General features: G+C 46.0%; 2 protein-coding genes across 4 annotated transcripts in view; one reads left to right on the top strand and one right to left on the bottom strand.

The window, feature by feature from the left end:
- Positions 1 to 23037, top strand: part of MYO15B (myosin XVB) — a 764404-nt gene that overhangs the window by 470118 nt on the left and 271249 nt on the right. The window lies entirely within an intron of this gene.
- RECQL5 (RecQ like helicase 5) overlaps positions 1 to 23037 on the bottom strand; it is a 276003-nt gene that overhangs the window by 224886 nt on the left and 28080 nt on the right. For both annotated transcript variants that reach the window (XM_082273010.1, XM_082273011.1), the window contains 5 exons: positions 20185 to 20306; positions 16721 to 17239; positions 15504 to 15609; positions 15296 to 15407; positions 15041 to 15203 (listed from right to left, as the gene is read on the bottom strand). In XM_082273010.1, the coding sequence (XP_082129136.1) occupies positions 15041 to 15203; positions 15296 to 15407; positions 15504 to 15609; positions 16721 to 17239; positions 20185 to 20306 (1022 nt within the window). The remainder of the gene's footprint in view (positions 1 to 15040; positions 15204 to 15295; positions 15408 to 15503; positions 15610 to 16720; positions 17240 to 20184; positions 20307 to 23037) is intronic.

Below are 23037 nucleotides of genomic sequence, written 5' to 3'. Positions count from 1 at the left end.
TGGCGGAGCCAGATGTCGCACCCCCTGGATGAAATTCCACACCAAGGAATGAGTAGCCAAAGGCTTCTGAAAGAAGATAGCTAATGCTGAGACCTGACCCTTGATAGTGCTCAAGGCCAGTTTCTGCTCAACCCCTTGTTGCAGAAAAGCTAATATTCGACTAACCGAATAAGAACGTGGGTGGAACCCCAGAGGTTCACACCATGCAATGTAGGATTCCATGTGCGATGATAAATCTTTCTGGAAGTCGCTTTCCTTGCTTTAACTAGAGTAGGAATAAAACTGAAGCTGACAATCCCTTGTCCTTCAGCACCTGGGTCTCAATAGCCAGGCCGTTAAAGCCAGCGATCGTAAAGCAGGATGGAAGATCGGTCCCTGAGACAGTAGGTCCTCCCTGAGAGGAAGTCTCCACGGGACGTCCGCCACCAGTCTGACCACGTTGGCGTACCAAGCTCGGCGAGGCCAGTCCGGAGCTACCAGGATTACTGGAATTCCTTCCTCCTCTATCCTGCGAAGAAGTCTTGGCAGTAACCCGAGAGGAGGGAAGGCATACATTAGCTGGTATTGCCCCCACGGGGCGATCAGTTCGTCTGTGGTCTCTGCTAGAGGATCGCGGGAGCGAGCCACAAATCTCTGTACTTTCCTGTTGAATCGTGATGCCAACAGATCCACATCCGGGGTGCCCCACCGTAGGCACAACTGGTGGAAAATTTCTGGATGGAGGGACCATTCCCCCTGATCCAGAGTCTGACGGCTGAGATAATCTGCCTGCCAATTCTCCACCCCCGGAATGAACACCACAGAGAAAGCTGGAACAAATCGTTCCGCCCAGCGAAGAATGCAAGCCACTTCTTTGGCCGCTCGGACACTCTTGGTGCCCCCCTGGTGATTGAAATAAGCCACGGCCGTGACGTTGTCCGACTGGATCCGAACCGGGCTGCCCTGGAGCTGCTCGGTCCAGTGAATCAGACAAAGTCTGATCGCTCTCAGTTCCAATACATTTATCGGCAACCTGGATTCTTCCAGGGACCAAAGTCCCTGGACAGATAACTGACCGAGAATTCCTCCCCATCCGGATAGACTGGCATCCGTGGTCACTATCGTCCAATATATTGGCAGAAATGACTTTCCCTGGCTGAGCATCGGAGACCGAAGCCACCAGACCAGAGACTCTCTGGTCTTGTTTGCTCAATCGTATCCGATTGTCCAGGGATTCCGGATTCCGATTCCATCTGAGAAGAATCTCTTGCTGAAGAATTCGGGTATGGGACTGGGCAAATGGGACTGCTTCGAAGGAAGCCACCATCAACCCCAGAACCCTCATGCAAGTTCGAAGAGAAGACCAGCTGTTGGATAGTAACAACTGGACTGCTGATTGAATCTTCCGGAGTTTCCCTACCGGAAGGAAAACTCTTGACCTGACTGTGTCTAGAATTAGACCCAGATATTCGAGCCTCTGGGTGGGAACCAGAAATGACTTTTGCTGGTTCACCAGCCACCCGAATTCCTGTAAAGAAATTATAGTAATTTCTATGTTTTGTAGCAGGGTCTGAGGAGACTCTGCATGAAGCAGGAGATAGTCTAGGTAACCTAGAATCGATATGCCTCTTTGGCGCAGTAGTGCCAACATTGGGGCCAACACCTTCGTGAAGACCCGAGGAGCCGTGGCGAGACCGAAAGGTAGCGCCACAAACTGATAGTGGTTCTCTTCTACGGAAAAGCGTAGAAACCGCTGATGTCCTGCGAAAATGGGAATGTGAAGGTAGGCGTCCATGATGTCTATGGACGCTAGGACATCCCCTGGATGCAGGAAGGCTGCTACTGTGCGAATGGATTCCATCTTGAATTTCCTTATGTTGAGAAAGGAATTGAGTGCCCTTAAGTCCAGAATTGGACGCACTTTGCCCTCTTTCTTGGGTATTGTAAATAGGTTTGAATAAAACCCTTGAAAACGTTCTGTCCAAGGAACGTGGACTACCACTCCTTGTTGTAGTAAATCCGTGAATGCTCTCCGCAGATCTTCTAAACGATCCGGGGATAGTCGGATATTGGAAGGGAAGAATCGCACCGGTGGGTGAGATCGAAACTCGATCTTGTACCCTGACCTTATGACTTCGCAAACCCACTTGTCCGGGATTCTGGAAAGCCATGGATCCGGGAACCGGCGAAGACGTCCCCCCACCCCAGTTATGGGTGGGGGCGCACCTTCAGGCTTTGGACGATTTATCTTCAGGTCTGGAGGGGGTGGGCTTTTGCTTGCCTGACCAACGTCCCCTGAAGCCTCCTGAAGGAGCTTTGGAGGACTTAATTTTTTCACCCGCGGGACGAAAAAACTTTTTGTGAGCAGAGAAAGAAGGCCCTCGTCTTTGACGAGTTCCTTTACCCTTAACATTTTGCGGTAAAAAGGTGCTCTTTCCACCCGTGAGATCCTTAATGATCTCATCTAAGTTGGCTCCAAATAGACGCTCTCCTAAAAAGGGGATATTAGCCAATGCTTTTTTGGAACCTTGGTCGGCTAACCAACCTTTTAGCCACAGTGTACGCCTGAGAACCACTGCTGAAACTGATGCTCGCGCCAATAATGGAGTGGCGTCTAACGCCGCATCACACACAAACTGTAACCCCTGTATCATTTGTTCCAACAAATCTGATACCGCCTGAGGGACCTCTTCTAAGTCCCGGCGTAACCACTTGGTCCATTCAGTTACAGTCTGCGAAACCAGACCAATAGCAATTATTGGTCTGAAAGCTGATCCAATCAAGGAAAACATGGTGCGAGACATAGCTTCTATCTTGCGATCCACTGGATCTTTAAAAGACGGAGCGTCTTCTAAAAGGAATAATCGTGCTTTATTCAATCTAGCAATTGGTGAATCCACCACAGGTGGTTCTGTCTATTTCTTAATGAGGGTTTCCTCAAACGGATAACGCCTGTTAATGCGTTTAGAAATAGCAGAGGTGCGTTTTGGCAGACTCCATTCTTCTTTGATTGGATTGCCAAAACATTTGGGCAATGGAAAAACCTTCGCCACTTTGATGCGTTTTTTAGTCCCAAAAGGGATTTCAGTTTCAGCTATTTCTGACGGAATACCCTGTAATCTTAAGGTTTCTTGAACAGATACAATGAGTGCGTTTACCAACGCTTCCTCTCGGGCTATGGCTGATGCCGAAACATCCTCCTCACTGTCTGAAGAGACAGTACCCGAGACACCAATCCCAGATGAAGTACCTGCAACTGCAGAAATAGGCTCAGATTCTGAATCCGAAGTTTCAGATAATAAGGGGTTAGGCGGGGGTCGCTTTCTTGCGCCCTGTCCCTGACAAGCCACTTCCACCTGGGACACAAAAGTTTCCATAATAGCTGACAATGATTCAACCGTCAGTGGGGTGCTGGAGGATCCTGCAGACACCTCGAGGGGATCCGGTGGAGATACATGAGTGGCAGGGTCCATGTTAATTCAGGACACCTCTGCCAGAAAAACAAAAAAGAAAACTTTTTATTTATTTTTTTTTTTTTTTTAAATAAAATAAAAAATACCTCTTTTTTTTTTTTTTTTTTATGTGTCTCCCCCTAGCGCAATAGCGCCCCTCAGAGTACCTGCTTCTCGATCCCCACAGAGAGAGAGAGGGACCCCCAAGGCTCACCACCCGATGCAGAGAAGTTTCCAACCAACTGCAGTCAGCGTCTGTCTCTTACAGACTGGAAAGAGCTGTGTTCGTTTTCCCGGGTAGAAGGACGTGGCTCCGCCCCCTGTGTACGCCTTCCGGCGTTCCCAGCTCTCCACGAGGTAGCTGGGCTCATCAAACATGGCCGCCCCCATACGGGAGACAATAGACTCCAAAAACATGGCGGCCGGCGTGACCTGAGGACATTCATGCACCCGGTCTACAGCAAAATGGCGGCAGACTGCCGAAATCGTTTTTCCCAGCACATCCACCTGCATCTCTGCTAAGTGGCGGTTTATCGATCTGCAGGAGGTACACTACAATTAAGGTAGGATTATACCTCCTATGTCTGCTGTAATACTACAGTCTGCTGGGTAGAGTGTTAGCTCTCAAACCAAGTCCACTTCCCACCAAACACATACTGTATTTACAAGGGGGACTTTTAGTGTCAGATATATACTGACCATGTATGGAGGGGCCCATAATTCATACTGCCTCATAACGAGGAAAAAAGGGAACGTTTACTCACCATACCGAACCAACAGGCACCCTCTCTTCACAATACCCTCTCCACCGGGGTGGGGGGTTGTGGACCACTCCGGACGCCTCGACTCTCTGGTTCCTGGCGTCCAAGCGAGACTTTTAACTCGCAAGGTCAGTCCCTCCAATGGGACTCCATCGCGGCCGACCCAGCGCGGAGCTCTGGTCTGCACGCGCTCGTAGGCAGAAACCGGGGTGACCACTGGATCTCAACATCCAGCCCGTCGCCCGGCCCCGCATACTTACTTGAATGTGTCGCGGCCGACCAAGCGCAATGCAATGGTCTGCGCGTGCTCGTAGGCCGGCTGGGGTGACCACTAGTGTCGCCCAGTCCGGCGTAATGGCTTGAAGATCTCACAGGAAAAAAACACTGGAGAAAACTACCTAAAAAATATTTTTTCTAAAGAAAAAATCTTGCCAGGACCAAAAAGATCCCAGCAAGGAACTCCTGACTAGACAGAAAAAAACTGATGCCTTGTAGCAGAGAGAGGGAGGATATACCCTCAGGGACTGCCCCTAAGGTGGAGCCAGAACGTTTTTTCTTTCTGCCTAGTCCTGCTCCTGCGGAGACAACATAACCCAGTTCTTGTGAATCAAGAAGACTACGTCTGTCAATGAGCGATAGAGAAATATTTTTTATCAAGTTGTTAGTCTCCATTCACACTACCGCAACTTGTCAGGCAACTTGTCAGCCTGACAAGTCCCGGGTTCCTCGCGGTCCATTGACTGCTACAGGACCCGTTCTAATAGGAGCGACACAAGTCGCTCCGACTTAGAAAAAGGGTCCTGTACTACTTCGGGGCAACCTGGAGGCGACTTGCATTGACTTCCATTATGTGAAGTCTGTGCAAGTCATGCTGAAGTCGTGGTGCACTCGACTTCACAGGTCGCCCCCCGAAGTTGTGCACAAGTCGTGCCGCTTCAGTGTGAATGCAGTCTTATAGGTAAGGTCCTGCTTTAAAAACTAAAATGACAATAATTGTCTAAATAAAATCAATAGCTATGTCACTCCAGCTGCTTGGAAGAACACCGTAACATTGACCAATATATCACTACATAAAGAAAGTTAGCAGTTATTTCTAAATGATCAATCACACCTATACATTTAAAAACACATTTATTCCATTTTCATTTTCTAGAAGTATGTTTAGCTTATATCTCTTCTGTGTATCTGTCAGGCAACTCTACAGCCACTACTCCTTCCAATACAAACCAAGAACAAGAGTTTGAATAATGTTGTTCAGTTTGAACCTGTTGACATCTGTGTAATGTTAAAAGATCTAAGAAGCACCAACTGGAAACAAATTATATGTATGCAAGACAGACATTTAACACTTTAAAATACAAGTTCTACTAAAAAAGGAAAAATTGACTAGTATGGCCTATATGCAAAAGAAAATACAGTGAGCAAAATGCTCACCGTGCACCACTGCCCAACACTGCACAGGCTTTTGTTCAAGAGAGTCCCAGTTGAATCCTCTGCCTACCTCGAAAGTCAAAGTCCAAATTGGGACTTACTATATTGCAGAAATTCAGTATAAGTACTAAATATGGTTAACAGACAGCCACAGTGCATCCAGAAAGTATTCACAGCGCTTCACTTTTTCCACATTTTGTTATTTTACAGCCTCATTCCAAAATGGATTAAATTCACTATTTTCCTCAGAATTCTACAAACAATATCCCATAATGACAATGTGAAAGAAGTTTGTTTAAAATCCTTGCAAATTTATTAAAAATAAAAAAAATTTGAAAAAAAAAAAAAATCACGTTCTTCAAGCGGAGTTCCGGCCTGAAAAAAAAAAAAAAATGTAGATAAAAATACCCCCGGGACACTCTGGGCTAGTGCATTTCAGCAACGATAGCCTCTGAGCTGTCCCCGGTTTTTCTTACCTTTTAGAAGAAATACTTACCTTGAAAATATCTTGTCCAGCGCTGCCATCTCAGGTGTGGGCAGCTGAAGCCGGAGCGTCCTCTTCGGTGTCCTCTTCAGTGATGTCGGAGTCCCAGAATGTCCTGCCTGTCACTTGCGGGGCAGGTGCGTCATCTCTGCACAGCTTCTGGGCATGCCCAGAAGCGGTTTAGCAGGGAATAACGCGCCTGCACCTAAAGTGGCGAGCAGGGCCGGTGCAGGAGCATTGACTCCTGGGAGCGATGACGCTCGGCTCCCAGGAGTCAATGCAAGCAGGAAGTGTCCGCAGAGGGAGGAAGAGGAAGGAAGGTAAGTGAATAATAAAAAAAAAAAATTAATTATCCAATTCTTTTTCAGGTAATTTAGAGCAAGCGGATGGCAAAATTTTGTTTTTAGCCTGGAACTCCACTTTAAGTATTCACAGTCTTTGCTCAATACTTTGTTGAAGCACCTTTGGCACCAAATCCAGCCTCAAGTCTTTTTTAGTATGATGCTAAAAGCTTGGTACACCTATTTTTGGGCAGTTTCTCCCATTCTTCTTTGCAGGACCTCTCAAGCTCCATCAGGTTGGATGGGGAGAGTCGGTGGACAGCCATTTTCAGATCTCCCCAGTGATATTCAATCAGGTTCAAGCCTGAGCTCTGGCTGGGTCACTCAAGGACATTCACAGAGTTGTCCCGTAGCCACTCCTTTGTTATCTTGGCTGTGTGCTTAGGGTCGTTGTCCTGTTAGAAGATGAACCTTCGCCCCCAGTCTGAGGTCTAGAGCGCTCTGGAGCAGGTTTTCATCAAGGTTGTCTCTGTAAATTGCTGCATACATCTTTCACTAGATCCTGACTAGTCTCCCAGTTCCAGAAAAACTGGATTTTTGACTTACCGTAAAATCCTTTTCTCTTAAGTTCATTGACGGATGCAGTTCTCTCTCCATATCAGTAGGGTTATACTGCCCCCTACAGGAGTAGGACACTAGGCAGAAAAAAGTTCTGGCTACTCCTATGGGTAGTCCCGGAGGGTACACCCTCTGTCTTCCTGCATAGGATGTCCGTTTTGTATCAAAGCAGTATCAGGAAGTAACACCAACCCAACTCAAAATAGAGGGGCGGGTACTACGTCCATCAATGAACTTAAGAGAAAAGGATTTAACGGTAAGTCAAAAATCCAGTTCTCTATCGTAGGGACGTCCCAAAGCAGTGCCATAAAATGAGGGGTGGGAACAGCAGAAAAAAACAAGTCCCCAAGGCTAAACATGGCCAACCGGGCAACATAGGTCTCATCAGAACAGCAAGATGAGGCCCACCTGAAACAAACAGAAACACCCCCAAGGAAGGCCAAAGGCCCTCCAAACAGCAGCCAGCAAAACTTTGCGGCCAAAAGAGACATCTGTAGATGCCAGCACATCCACCTTAAAAAATTTGGTAAAGGCGTTAACAGACTAGGTAGCCACCTTGCAACCTGAAGCCCAGATGCCTGTATGGCAAAAAGCCCAGGAAGCACTAAGCGTCCGAGTAGAACACGCCGAAACAGGGAAAGGTAGGACCTAATCCTTAATTGAATAATCCTGCACCACCGTCTGTCTGAGCCATATGGAAATTGTCGCAGCAGACGCAGGCAGCCCTTTTCTTGGGCCATCCATGAGTACAAAGAGCGAATCGGACTTACGAAAAAACTCAGTAGTCGCCAAGTACACCTTGATTGCCCAAACTATATTCAGAGTATGCAATGCACATTCCTTAGGATGTTTGGGCTTAGGACACAGATGGTAATACAATGTCCTCGTTCAAGTGAACACTAGAACAAGTACCACTTGTCTCCATGAACCAACATATAGGGAGAACGACAGGACAATGTCGCCAGTGCCGAAACCCTGCGCACAGAAGTGATAGCCACCAAGAAGGCCACGTTCCGTGATAAGGTAGGCAGGGGAAACCCAGAATACTTGCAAAAGGAGGTTTTTGAAGAACCGCATGCACCAAATCAAGGTCCCCAGTTGGTGACGGAGGTCGCACCGGAAGTACCAAGTGTTGCACCCCCTGGAAGAAGGTATGCACCAGTTACCGGGCGGCCAACAGCCTTTGGAAGAAAATTGCCAAAAGCCGAAACCTGACCATTGATAGTACTCAAGGCCAACTTTTGATCAACTTTCCGTTAAAGGAAAGCCAAGATCTGGGCAACTGAGTAAGAGCTAGGGAGAACCTAAACAGACTCAAACCCCGCAATATACGACTTTCTCGTACGATGATAAATCATCCTAGAAGTCGCTTTCCTCACATTAAGCAGAGTGGGAAACACTGAAGCAGATAATCCCCTGTCCTGCAGCACCTGGCTTTCAACAGCCCCGACAAAGCCAGTGACCACAAAACGGGATGGAAGATTGTCCCTGAAGACAATAGATACTCCCTGAGAGGAAGTCTTCAAGGAGCGCCTGCGACTAGCCTAACCAGGTCGGCGTGCCAAGCTCGGTGAGGCCAGTCCAGAGCCACGAGAAAGACCGGAATCCCTTTGCCTTGAACCTGCGAAGAGGTCTTGGCAGCAACTTGAGAGGAGGAAGGCCGACAGCAGCGGATACTGACACCATGGTGCCAGCAGTGCATCAGCCAGAGGGTCCCGGGAGCGGGCCACAACCTCTATACTATCCTGTTGACGTGACACCAACAGATCCACGTCTGGAGTGCCCCAATGAGGGCACAATTGCTTGAACACCCCCGGATGTAGGGACCATTTCCCTGCATCCAAGGCTTGACGACTGAGGTGATCCGCCTGCCAATTTTCCACACCTGGAATGTGAACAGTGGAGAGAGCAGGAACAAGGCACTCTGCCCAATGAAGTATGCCTGTCACTTCCAAGGCATAAGCCACGGTCGTGGCATAGTCCGATTGAATGTGTACTGGACAGCTGCAGGTGCCGGTCCAGTGAACTAGGCAAAGCCGGATTGCTCTAAGCTCCAGGATATTGATCGGTAACCTTGAGTCCTCCAGGGACCATACTCCCTGAGCAGAGAAACTGCCGAGGACATCCCCCCCCCGACAGGCTTGCATCCGTGGTGACAATTGTGCAGTACAAGGGGAGGAAGGATTTCCTGCTTTGGCATCAGGGACCGAAGCCACCAGACTCCCTGGTCACCGGGCTCAGTGGAATTCGGACTTACCCGCGACTTACGGCGCGGCCTCCATTGCCGTTTCGGTTGTCGCGATTTACGTCGTGAGGCGTGGCCGGAGCGGTGACGTCTTTGATGAGCCGCTCGGGGTCCACACTATAAAGAGGCCATACATCAAGGCTTCATTTATGGTGGGGGTTCCCCATCCGGAGAGGGCATCATGGACACTTAGACAGAGCTGGTCAAAGGTATGTATTTCAATTAATTTATAATTCTACCTCACCTTCAGTATTATTAAGCCTTTGTTATGGGAACATATACAATATTAGCTGTACTATGGGCAATTTTAATATTATTCCCACAGTGCCTAAATTATGGGCTCAATTTAAATGTGCATATGAAAACGATTTAGCGATATCAACTTATTGGTAAGACGATAAGCCCTATTACAATCCCTTTGTTTGTTTCAATCTCTTTACTACGATGCACCATTTAAACGACATGATTCAACCTGCTATTCACCAATAATGCCCTCTGCTCTGGTGACTATCTCCCTGCATGCTGCTATTCCATGGCTTGGGTTCTCTTGGTATCTCTCTGGGTACCAGATCTATATGCGAGTCACCCTTTATTCTGATAATCATTTACCAGTCCCCAGACAATATATTTCATTTTGACATTTATTTAATTACTATACTTTAATTCAGATTGCAGCCAGGTGTCTACTTTTCCTGGGGCAGCCTTATATCTGAACACAGCTCTTGTTCATATGATACCAAGCTCTGACTAATCCATGAGTGTCTCTTCGTTACTTACTACCAATCACATTGCGGTGACTTGAGTCCTGCATAACAATCGTACAGGTATGTATGGAACCACCTGGCTTTTGTTTTTATCCAAGTTACTATTGATAACACATTTTTATTGAAATTTATCAATGTGTATTGTGTGGTCCCCCACATGGAACCAATTGTTGAGCCTCCGGGTCTGCATTTTCCGTTGCGCCTGCAGGGGTCCTTGCCTGTTCACATGTGAGCTCCCAACCAGTGATTGAATGAGTCACCAGGAACATACATGCAGTCCTTAATTTTATAGAACAATGCATGTCATATAATATGTGATTCATCTTGATGTGTAATACATGATGTTTAATGGCATTTCTTTATCATGCAGAATTTATTCACAATTAAGCTCCAGATGAAGCCTCTTTAGGAGGCGAAACATGTTGAGCAGCTGAACTGTTACTCTTTATCACCATCAACTGACCCTGACTGGACGGTGCCTATATTTTGGGCCAACCATTGACAGGATCTCCTTGGTGTTCTAAGTCTTCCTCTTACATTCAGGATATGTATAACAGCAATGTATTTGTGTAAAATGAAACTCTTAAGAACTGCTGTATGTTGTATATATGATTAGTGAGCCATTATTGGGCCCTAGTCGGTTTTTATATCAAACACGTTTTCATGGTTTGTTTTTTTCTTTGTTTTTATGTGGAATTTAAATAAATAACTATTTTAATTATATTATGTGCCTGGAAAATCCTTTCTTCCCAGTCTTCCATGTTCTCTATTTAGTAAACCCTAGGATGTGGCACAATTATTAGTTCATGTATATGCTCAGGCTGCTGCTGTCTGAAGGCATATTCCATTTGCAGAGCAGGAACAAGGCACTCTGCCCAATGAAGTATGACTGTCACTTCCAAGGCATAAGCCACGGTCGTGGCATAGTCCGATTGAATGTGTACTGGACAGCTGCAGGTGCCGGTCCAGTTAACTAGGCAAAGCCGGATTGCTCTAAGCTCCAGGATATTGATCGGTAACCTTGAGTCCTCCAGGGACCATACTCCCTGAGCAGAGAAACTGCCGAGGACATCCCCCCCGACAGGCTTGCATCCGTGGTGACAATTGTGCAGTATAAGGGGAGGAAGGATTTCCTGCTTTGGCATCAGGGACCAAAGCCACCAGACTCCCTGGTCACCAGGCTCAGTGGGATTCGAATGCCCTGAGAGTTTGGATTCTAGATCCATGTGAGAAGGATTGCCTTCTGGAGGATCCTCTAGAAGGATTGAGGGAAAGGGAGCACCTCGAAAGACGACACAATCAGTCCCAGAACTTGCATGCAGGTTCTAGAGGACGACCGAGTGCTGGACAGCAATAGCTGAACCGCAGCCTGAAGTTACAAGAGTTTTCCCAGATGGAGAAACACCCTGGCTGAGGACGAGTTCAAAGTCAGGACCAGATAGTCCAGTCTCATGGAGGGGAACAGGGACGAATTCTGAAGGTTCAGAACCCACCCAAACTCCTCTAGAGTTCTCATGGTCACTTCCAAATTCGTCGTCAGCACTGGAGGGGACTCCGCACGGAGAAGCAGATCAGCCAGGAACCCAGGACTGATACACCACACTGTCGCGCCAGGACCGGAGACAACACCTTAGTGTAGACCCGAGGAGCAGAGGCAAGACCAAAGGGTAACACCACAAACCAATAGTGATCCTCTCCCACTGCAAAAATGGAGAACCCGTTGGTGTCCTGCACATAACAGGATGTGAAGGTAGGCATCTCTGATGTCTATAGAGGCCAGGAATCCCCCTGACGTAGGGAAGCCACCCTCGTGCGAAAAGGAGGGACCCCGTCTGCTACGAGGGTCCTTACCCTTGTTAGACTGTGGAAGAAAAGTACTCTTCCCCCCATGAGACCCTTATATAATGTCATCCAGGGGCAGCACCACACAGGCGATTACCCTGAAAAGGGAGCTCCAATAAGGCCCTCTTTGAAGTATGATCCACAGACCAACACGTCAGCCAAGTACACGCCAGATAACCACTGCCAAAATCGACAGGTGACCCAATAAAGAAGCAGTGTCCAGCGGGCATCGCAAAAATAGTGCAGCCCTGCACCAGCTGGTCCAACAGCTCCCCCAAGGCAGGAGGGACTTGCTCCTCACCAAGTCCCAGCATTGGATTTCCACCCATCAGGCAGAGTCTGCGTGGCAAGGGCAAACCTAACACTGTTCTCAGTGCACACCCCACCAGAGAGTACAGATCACAGGCCACAGCCACCGCCATGCTATCCCCCAGGTCCTTAAATGACAGGAATTCCTCCACTGGAATAACAGTAGTCTTATTCATTACTAAATAATTAAACCCGAGCTAACCCGAGCCTGGAGACCGGTGGGTCCACCTTGGGTGGCACCACTTCGTTACCAGAGGCTCCTCAAAAGGGTAACGTCTAGCAGCAGCTTAGACACCTCAGGGGATTGTCTCGGACGGTCCCATTCTTTATAATCATGCTAGCAAATTAAGCTGCTCCGGATGGCATGCGAGTGCCAAACGCAACCTGCGCCCCAGGCGCAGCCGCCACTGCGTCCTCCAAATTGCAGTGTGTCACACACCGAAAAAACCAGCGCATCCACCAGCGCCTGTATCTTGCGTGGCAGGGGAGGTAGAAAGGTCATCCTCATTATCCGAGGAGGCAGGGCGCGAGGTAACAGACCTGGCAGTGAGACCCGCGTCTGCGGCGGCTGAGTCAGACTCAGAATCCGAGACATCAGATGAGGCAGGGGTAGGTGGAAATAGTTTCTGCGCACCTCACCCTCTCTCAAGGCCACCTACACCCAGGACCCAAATGCTTCCAGAACCGCCGAAAATGCATTGGTGGACAGTGGAGATCCAGAAGGCCCTGTGGCCCCGGTGAGGGGGGTCAGGTGGGGACACATGGTCTGCAGGGTCCATACTGAACCAGAAGAATTATTTTTTGTTTTTTGCAAAAGAGAACGGTCACACTGTGCCACAGCACCCCCCCCCCCCCAAAGGTCAGGTGCACTCTGAAGACCCACAACAGAGAGAGAGAGACCCCCAGAACCCACTGTCCCAATATGCATTCCCAGGACGTCAGCACGTGTAGCAACAAGCTCTCCAAAAGGGAGTGAGCATTGAAAACTGCCCAGGGTGAAGGGAGGGGCTCCACCCCCGGAAAACGCCTCCAGGCACTCCCATGTAGATTCCTGGCAAGAATCCACCGCAAAATGGCTGAAAGCGGGTGTACCAACATGGCCGCCGTCATTACAGCAGACTAGGCTACAAGAAAATGGCGGTCCCGCGCGGCAAACGAGGACCCACAGGGGGACCCCCAGCCCTCCCAACACCATCAATAGGCAGGTAGGCTCCAAAAGAACCGACCTAGGCCCCCCTGCACGATCAGCCAAGCACCCCCAGACCCCCCATGCGGCCTGAGAACGAGGTCCCAGCCTCATGTAGACCCCAAACCGTCCCACACGTGAGGGGGGGGGGTTGCACAACAGGAAAGAGGGGAAACCAGGAATGTGAGGGTCCGACTGTCCAAGGTAGGGGCCTGCGTCCACCCCAAAATCCACCAGAGAAGAGAGGGGGAAACATTTACTCACCGTACCAGGAACACAGGCGGGCGCTATCTCCTGACACGACCCCTCTCCGCCGAAGTGGGGGGGCTGTCGGCCAAATTGGTACGCTGCTAAACAGGCGTAGACCCTGTCATGCGAGACCTTGCAAGATGTTTAAGTCACGGAGCCAGTCCCCACCCAGTGTTACTATGTTGCAGCCGACCCAGCGCGGAGCTAAGGTCTGCGCGCGCGCTGGCCAGCTAGTGTGACTACTGGATCTAGATTATCCAGCCCATTGCTCAGATCCGGGATAGTTGCTTGTAGATCTCACAGGAAAAAAAAATCCGGAGAAAAAAGCTAGCTAATAAAAATGATCTTCCAGCAAGGAACTAGGTCCTTACTCCTGACTAGGAAGATTAAAATTGACATACTATGCAGGAAGAGAGAGGGTGTACCCTCTGGGACTGCCCATAGGCGTAGCCAGAACGTTTTTTCTGCCTAGTGTCCTACTCCTGCAGGGGGCAGTATAACCCTACTGATATGCATCAGGAACTGCCTCCGTCAATGAACTATAGAGAAAAAAAGCCTCTGCAAAGGTTTATCAACATTGCTAAGGCTAAGGACAAGGGGGGGGAAGGGGAATAGAAACCGGATATAAAAAAAGATAGTAACAGCTGGCAAATATAATATATAGGTACGGTCATAAAGATCCAAAGGTAATATCGCTATAGCCAGTTGAGAATTGTAGATATAAAGTAACAAGGGATAAAGAGGGGGAAATAAATGGGACTTTGAATGAGGTGTGTGAACATGATCACCTTATTATTTACAGGGATGGAAGCATTTTTTCCGAGATGGACAAATGCTTCATTTAAAGTCCCAATAGATTCCTAATGATTGGGTCATCAATCATTTTTTCTACAAACATTGCTAAGGCTGCAGGATAACTCTAAACACGATGCTTTACAATGTATCATTAGGTTCTTTTAGATCAAAGGAATGAACTTGCATCTGTAAACGAGGTCAGTTTAACCTCTTAAAGACTAAGCCTTTATCTGACACTTATTGCTTACAAGAAAAAAATCTTTATTTTTGCTAGAAAATGACTTAGAACCCCCAAACATTATATATATATTTTTAGCAGAGACCCTAGAGAATAAAACGGCAGTTGTTGCAATATTTAATGTCACACGTTATTTGTGCAGCGGTCTTTCAAAACGCAATTTATTGGAATAAATACACTTTAATGAATTAAAAAAAAAACTAAACAGTAAAGTTAGCCCATTTTTTTTGCATAATCTTTAAATGATGAGAAGCCGAAAATCGTGATTCTCATTTTATCCAGATCCGTTCAGCTCGAATAGGAGGGTGTTCATAAGGTACAATTTCACTTTAAATAATATTTTCTTTTAAAATACTGGAAATCCAAGCAGCAAACGAGTAATTTAGCCTCTGATGCCTAAACTCACCTGAGCTTCTGTGATCTCCTTTTTGATAAGAAAGCTGACTTGGTCTCTGTCAGTACGAGAGTAGTAGACGCGGCAAAAAGACTGCTTGCCATCTCGGCCCGCCCTTCCTGATTCTTGGTAGTAGCCAGCCAATGACTTGGCAATGTTCCAGTGTGCAACAAACCTGCCACAAATAAAAGCTAAGTTAATGCAGGATTGTAATGAATAGATTTCCTACACCCTAATAATAATAAAAATACAATCAGAGCAACACACCTCACATTGGCTTTATCCACTCCCATCCCAAAGCTGATGGTGGCCACTATCACTGGAACAATCTCCCCCATCCACTGATTCTGGACAGTCACTCTATCTCCTCCCTTGAGACCTGATAATGAAAAACATATGTACTTTTGCTGAATTATGTTTTTAAAGAGTAAAGTATACTATGTAGTAAATGGTTTATTCTACAACGGTCACTTACCGGCATGATAGGCCTTGGAGGGGACACCTCGCTGAGACAATTGTATTGCCACTTCTTCACAAGACTCTCTGGTTCGACAGTACACTATTCCACAGCCAGAGAAACCCTGTGTATGAGCAGACCAATGTATTATATATTTAGCTTACCAGGGGACGAACTTATACTGAAATATCTGTTGCCAAACTTCTTTAACGCCTCCTTACGTTTTATAACCTACCCTAGAAAAACAAAAAACAGTCATCTGGCTTTTACGTGTTTTAACCAAATCTTCTGGCCACCTTCTTTTAAAAAGGGACATATTGAAAAACCTCTCTCGATAAGCGGCTGCAGCAATTGATCAGTGACAGAAGCGAGGGGTCATTTGTGTGTTTTTGTTTTTTTTCTGTTCACCCAGCAGGTTGAAAAATGATGACAGCAAATGATCAGCTTAAAGTGATACTAAAGTCTCAGGTTTTCTTTGTATAAAAATAACAAACATGTTATACTTCCCTACCCTGTACGGTGATTTTGCACACCTGGATCCTCCTCAGGTGTTCCTTGCCAGCGCTCCTGGCCCCTTCCTCTGAGTGCCCCCACAGTAAGCAGCACCCGAACCAAGCCCGCTGCTGTGTGTCCATTCAGACACAAAGCCGTGTCCCAGCCCCTCCCCCCTCTCTCTCCTCATTGGCTCAATGACTTTGGTTGACAGCAGCTAGAGCCAATGGTGCTCCGCTGTTGCCTCAGTCAATGAGGAGGGAGAGTCCCAGAAGGCCGAGCCTCTTGTGCAACATCTCTGGATCGAGACAGGGTCAGGTAAGCATTTGGGGGGTTGCTGCAAACAGAAGGTTTTTTATAATACATTAAGATAAAAAAAAAAAACCTTCTGCCTTAAGAACCACTTTAGGTATGCATCTGTGGAGGGGGACAATGGGTTAGGTTAGGTCAGAAAACGGGGGTAAAAATGATAAATGCCCTTTGTTTTAAAGTGAACTTATTATTTTAAAATTGTTGAACTGGAGCTTATAGATCTATGGTCCCTATGATAGGAATCATTATAAGACACTACGAGATTAATATTCATAGCACTTTATATATTCATGCCTGGATTTTAGATTTGTTAGTGTTTTAATAAGTAACAGACACGCATGCCTTAAGGGTATACTGGCAATTAAAGTGAGCAGTTGGTAAATCATCAACACAATTTACCATTCCAGTTTTTTTGAAAGAATTTTTCTTACCCCATTAGGTTTCTTCTCTCCTAGAGCTTTCAAACAGAAATCCTTGAGGTTCCCATAGGGATCTAACAAAAGTTCCTTGATCTGAACATCATAAAAAAGATTAAAACGAAAGCAAGGTGTTTTGAACATTGCAATTGGTTGGCGCAGCTTCAGTGATGATATAATGTCATCTTGTACTTGCTTGGTGGCTGTGGCAGTAAGAGCAACACAGGGCGTTTGTGGCAAGCGAGATCTCAAAGTTCCCAAACGCTGGTAATCCGGACGAAAATCATGGCCCCATTCAGAGACACAATGGGCTTCATCTATGATGAGATAGGACAGGAGGCCCCGAGAAAGCAGCATGTTCAGGGTGGGCTGGAAAGACGAGGCAGCAGCCATTTCAGGGGTGATGTACAGAAGCTTGGTTTTGGGGCTCTCACTCTCTAGATCTTGCAGGATTTGTTTGCGTTCTGCAGCGGGCAGCTTTGAGTTTAAGGAGCAAGCTTTAATCTTCAGGGCTACAAGGTGGTCGATTTGATCCTGCATATTGCAACAAAGGTGAACAAGAACTAGTTAGTTTATGTTAAACCGTTCACTGAAAACGTATACTTCAGTTACGAAGGGTGCTTTCACACTGAGCAGTTTTTGAAGCGCTTTTGCGTTGAGAAAAAAAAAAAAAAAAGCACATGAAAATCTGAAGAAAAATTCCTTCTCTTTAAATTCTTTGTATGACTTCACCCTGGTCCACTGCACTTCCACTGCTGTGTAAGAAACATGCTTGGTGCATTTTTGGTCAGTTCAAAAAACAATGGTGCCAAAAACATACCTCCCCATTGAAATCAATCTAAAACGTGTTAAAACGCATCAAAAACGTACCGGCAATGCATTTTTTGAGTCACGTCCTTTAAAAAATGCACTGCAAATACGGTAAAAACATGGCATATGCGTGTTTGCGGCAGATCAGTGGGAAAGTAGCTTAATAGATGTTAGTATAGCAGAACCTTCCTGAACCACAGATGAATACAATTTTGAAATATGGTGGGTGTTGTTTTACCTGCCAAGTATTTGTTCAGCCAGTAAGGTAACTTAGGGCTTGTTCACACCAGCTTTGTTCTCTGAAGAGTGATCGGTGTTCAGACTGCTCTTCAATGAGCATCTGAAAAGCAGTGAGGCTGCTTTACCCATTTAATTCCTGCACCAGCGGGTAGCAACAGAGTACACTACACAATGTTGCAGGGTGTTGGCAAAGTACCCCCTTTCACTTGAATGGGGCAAATTTAGCGTTTGCTACGCGCTGGGAAATGACAGGGGGTAGAATTCTTGCTATGGCCGGTGTATAACCCTGGACACTTCCTCTACAATTTGTGGTTGGGGGAGCAGTAGAAGCAAGGCTCAACTTCTGGGTTTACTTCCCTCTAATGTTGAGTGCAAACACACTTACACAGCAATGGCAAACATGACAGCCAGGTTAGTAAATCTTTCTCCAATGAAGTTAGGAAACACAGCTTAGTCCCCAACCACTTTTTCTCCACTGTAATTAGGCAACGCAGCTTGGTCCCCAAACCTTTCCCAAGCCTGTATTTGGGCATTTAAAAAGCAGCCTCAGAATGAAAAGTTCAGCATTCTGATCTCTCCTTCTGACAGCACATATACATGGATCAGATCATTTTGACTCAGGGTGCTCACTACCTCTCTGCCAGTCTAAGGACTGTTGTACAGGAAACTACAGGAGGCTGTAATTAAACAGATTCAGGCATTTAAACTATACCTTGAGTCCAGCTTTAAAACGCTGAACTAAAGACAATAGTTCTTACACTGACTCTTAAAAAACATAATATAGAATGCTGCAGAGGAGAACAATGCTCAAAGCCAAGAACTATGGCACGGATATTCCAGAAGATAGGTGTTACTGCAGTAGTCTTGTAGAAAGAAGCCAATGGGTGATTAAGCACAACATACTATCTAAACCTAAAACATAATTTTAGGTGTTAATAAGAAACAGTAAATGTTACAGGCACTGTACACAAAAGATATTACAATGTAAAAAACAGCAGAACATAGAGATATAAAACACACACATATAGGTATATTTACATAGGGCTTACAATTACATTTAGGAACCGGTTTATAAAAGGATATTGAACTGAGGCATCCTAGATTCACCGGTCAAATCTAGTTGCCAAAAAAATCACAACAATGAATGGAATTGGGAAACTGCCAATATTAGGGAATGTGAACCTGCGGTGAATCCCTGGTATTAGCAGGGTTACACCCATCTGGATGCACCGCTTCTATTGTTAGAGTAGAAGGCAGTGAAAAGTCAATTTAAAAATCTAAAATAAAATAAAAGGGAAAATAAAAAGAAAACTGGTTAAAAGAGAAGTATGGCTTTCTTTTTTTTTTTTTCCAGGTACATACTTATCTAGGTGGATACAGGATCAGTGCAGCATTGGTACCCCGGCGCCTCTGTACTGAGAACCAAAGGATCGAACACCGCTGTTCGCTCATTTCTGACAGCTCTCAGCTCTGCCCCCTCCTCACTCATTGGAGCGCTGGGCTGTGGAGGGGCGGGGAGTGGCCGGTTCAGACTCTCAGCGGCCCGCAGAGAGGCTGAGCCAGGTGTCGGTCCAGACACCTGGCAGATCTGGACTTCCATTGTCGCGATGACACAGGTGCTTGCACTGACTTCTGTGACATCAGCAGAGAGTGAACAGCCCGCTATCTGCTAAAAACTAGTCACAGGAGTGTAAAACCAATTGTAAACGAGCTTTGGCTATACTTCTCCTTTAAGCAAAGAAAACGTCCCCATACGGAAGAAGAGGTCCATCACACAAGGACACTACCAAAAAAACGTGGGTTGGGGTTTAAGGAGTACACCCGGAGGGGGGGGGGGGGGTCATCCAGCAAAGCATGTGCCAATGTCCAATCACCTAAAAGGTAAGTCTATAACCTAGGGTCTATGAATACCCTGTCTGTGTCCTATACTGTATGATTAAGACAAATAATGTTACTACACCGGTTTGCCTCAGTCTGTGCACATAGTTTCAATGGACACTTCTCTGCCAATAGCCATTAGCCATTGCGATTACTGTAAATGTGCAACAACGTATGCTCATGTATAGGGTTTACAGAACCTACGTAACCGTGTATGAGGTCTTACTAAACAATGCCACAAATATGAACTGTATGGGCAACCCTAGACCATTCGACTCTTGGCCGGTACAGGAGGAACCATCCGAGATTTGAACCATGTATGGGCAGGCTAAATGCACCAAGCTGATTGATCGATCAATCAATCAACTTGGCTACAATCAGCCTGCCTGATTTTACATGCAATTATCGCTAGTGGCTGGTATAGCTGCTAGCAATAATCATTGACTTCTACCGGTGGAGACGGCAAGACCCCCTGCCCCAGGAGAATACAATGGTGGTTGCAGGAAAAAAAATTGCGCCATGTATTGCTTGCTTAGGGGTTCGATAATTACCTGAATCAGTGCAATGAGTGGAGAGATAACAATAGTAATTCCCACTGTAAGAACGGCAGGAAGCTGATAACAGAGAGACTTGCCGGCTCCAGTTGGCATGCACACGAACACATCTTTGTCACCTAAAAAACAAATATTCAGTATAAGTAATGAAGAGTAAGGGCTCATTGGTTAGAACTTTATTGAGATGTCTCAAATGACATTTCATTTACTTCTACTGCCTGCAGCATGGTGTAAGGCAGTGGACTGCGCTGCAACATGCTGTGCTGGAAAAAGTAAGACATTAAGTATTTTTTTTCAGCGCACCACAGTGGTGTAAACTGGTATAATGCTGAACAAGGGTTTTTCCTTGCCACGTGTTAGAATTAAGCTGGGCAAGGTTGCCTCTAGCAGTCCCAGCCTAGAGCGAACAAACCCTAAAACAGCAAAACTATCATCTAGTGTATATACTTAAAGTGACTGTAAAATCTCTTTTTTCTCTCTCTCTTAAAACAAACATGTTATATTTGCCTGCTCTATGCAGTTGGTTTTGCATAGAGTAGCCTGGATCCTCTTCTCAGGTCCCTCTTTGGCTCTCCTAGCTCCTCCAAGCAGCTTGCTATGGGGGGCACACGAGCCGAGTCACAGCTCCCTGTGTCCATTCAGACACGGAGCCCTGTTTTTGCCCCATGCATTCTCTCCTGATTGGCTGACTGATTGACAGCAGCAGGTGCCAATGGCGCCACTACTGTGTCTTAGCCAATCAGGAGGAGATTCCCAGGCGGCCGAAGAACTTGTGGACATCGCTGGCGGAAGATGGGGCTCAGGTAAGTACTAGGGGGCGCTAGAGGGTGGCTGCTGCACACAGAAGGGTTTTATCTTCATGCACAGAATGCATTAAGATAAAAAACCTACTGACTTTACAACTCCTTTATTTCTATAGGATTTCCTTTAGATTTATCTTCAACTATGTAGTGCGAGGGCCTGCCTGATTGGATACAAATTTACCCATTATATGGCTTTTGGTAAATCTAAAGGAAAATTGTACAAGAAAGTTGTATAATGTATGGCCAGCCTTGGATGATAAACCTATGCACTTCTGGCACTGGATAGCCTGTGTGTCACCGTTGTACAACAGCAACAAAATTCACCCCTATTCTCCCTATTACAAATCATGCTTTTTGAGACAGCATATAGAATTTATTAGGGTTAGGTATGAGATTCATGTTCGGGTCAAGTTTGAATCAAAGTTGGCATATCTGCCATTTGGAAAAACAGCAAAACCCAATTACCATAATGCATTTTATAAACACTGGCATTGCATGGCCAATAATGGGGGGTTTGCAAATATGCCAGCCTCTCCCTAAACACGTGCAGTGCAAATACAGCGCAAAGATAAGTGGTAAACTAAAATTGCATAGTATCAATGGTAAAAAACGAAATGCAGCTGTTCATAAATTATGGTGAACCCAAAATTCTCAAGTGCAAAAAAATGTATATACACAGCGCAAAACAGTATTGAATGTGAATAAAATTTTCTACAATATAAAACTCTTAAAGTGCACCGTGCAATATTGCAAAAATGTGCAAAAAAGCTGATATGTAGAAAGCATATAAATAAAGACAATAATAGAATAAGGTGCCAGTCCAAATAAAATAGTTCATTAAGATCTCAATAGATGGTTAGATGTAAACAGTCCCAAATGGGTCCCACGAAAGTGCTGGAGTGCCAGGAAGAAAGTGCACAATCATGCAATCGTTTCGGTGCAGTGAGCAAGTGCCGGTCCTCCCCCTTTGGGTATCCACTTACCGGACAAAACCACGGAGCGTCCAAGCGGCACCAAACAACTAGGAAGGACGATACCTTTGTACTACATGCCTTACTATTAGCTACGAAATGTGAGTTTGTATTTTAGAATTTGCACAATAAACACTTTTTTAATCGGATTTACACTATTGTGAGCATCCTTTCTCCATTACATGCATCGGGGTATTTGCATCTCTGGAGACATACCTGGCTTGGAGAAGTGTGGCAGTTGGTTCCTTACTAGAACATAAGCTCTGTCGACCTTTATAGCTGTACAGCATAGGGGTCATTTTTGTCCGGTAAGTGGATACCCAAAGGGGGAGGACCGGCACTTGCTCACTGCACCGAAACGATTGCATGATTGTGCACTTTCTTCCTGGCACTCCAGCACTTTCGTGGGACCCATTTGGGACTGTTTACATCTAACCATCTATTGAGATCTTAATGAACTATTTTATTTGGACTGGCACCTTATTCTATTATTGTCTTTATTTATATGCTTTCTACATATCAGCTTTTTTGCACATTTTTGCAATATTGCACGGTGCACTTTAAGAGTTTTATATTGTAGAAAATTTTATTCACATTCAATACTGTTTTGCGCTGTGTATATACATTTTTTTGCTCTCCCTAAACACGTCAGCTCTCCCATCAACTTTTTGCAAGGGTGTGTTGCAGTTGGATGAGCCAGAAACTGCAAACAGTCAGAGTGGTATCAGGGAGAGTTACTGCTGTACAATCATACATACAGAGCTATACAGTGCTATATAGGGTTACTGCTATTACTACTATTACAGAGAATGGACTCCCCTGTATTCACAGCGCTGCATAGTGCTCCATTTCTGTGAATTGTATTGCGGTAGGTTACATATTATTGTGTATAGACATATGCCGGTTTTCGGTAATTCGATATATCGCGGTATTGCATAGCCACGGTATTGTTATTGTGGCATTTTTAAAATACCGAGTTTCTCTGTCAAGTCTGCCTGACTTGTGAATTGATACATTTCAGTGAGCTGGATGACTCATTCACTCACTCAGCTAACACCTTTCAGCATTAAGTCTCC

This window comes from Pelophylax lessonae (genome assembly GCF_965119305.1).
Source record: "Pelophylax lessonae genome assembly, chromosome: 11".
Taxonomy (NCBI): domain Eukaryota; kingdom Metazoa; phylum Chordata; class Amphibia; order Anura; family Ranidae; genus Pelophylax; species Pelophylax lessonae.
Note: the sequence above shows the minus strand (reverse complement) of the source record. Positions and strands in the feature narration are given on the sequence as shown.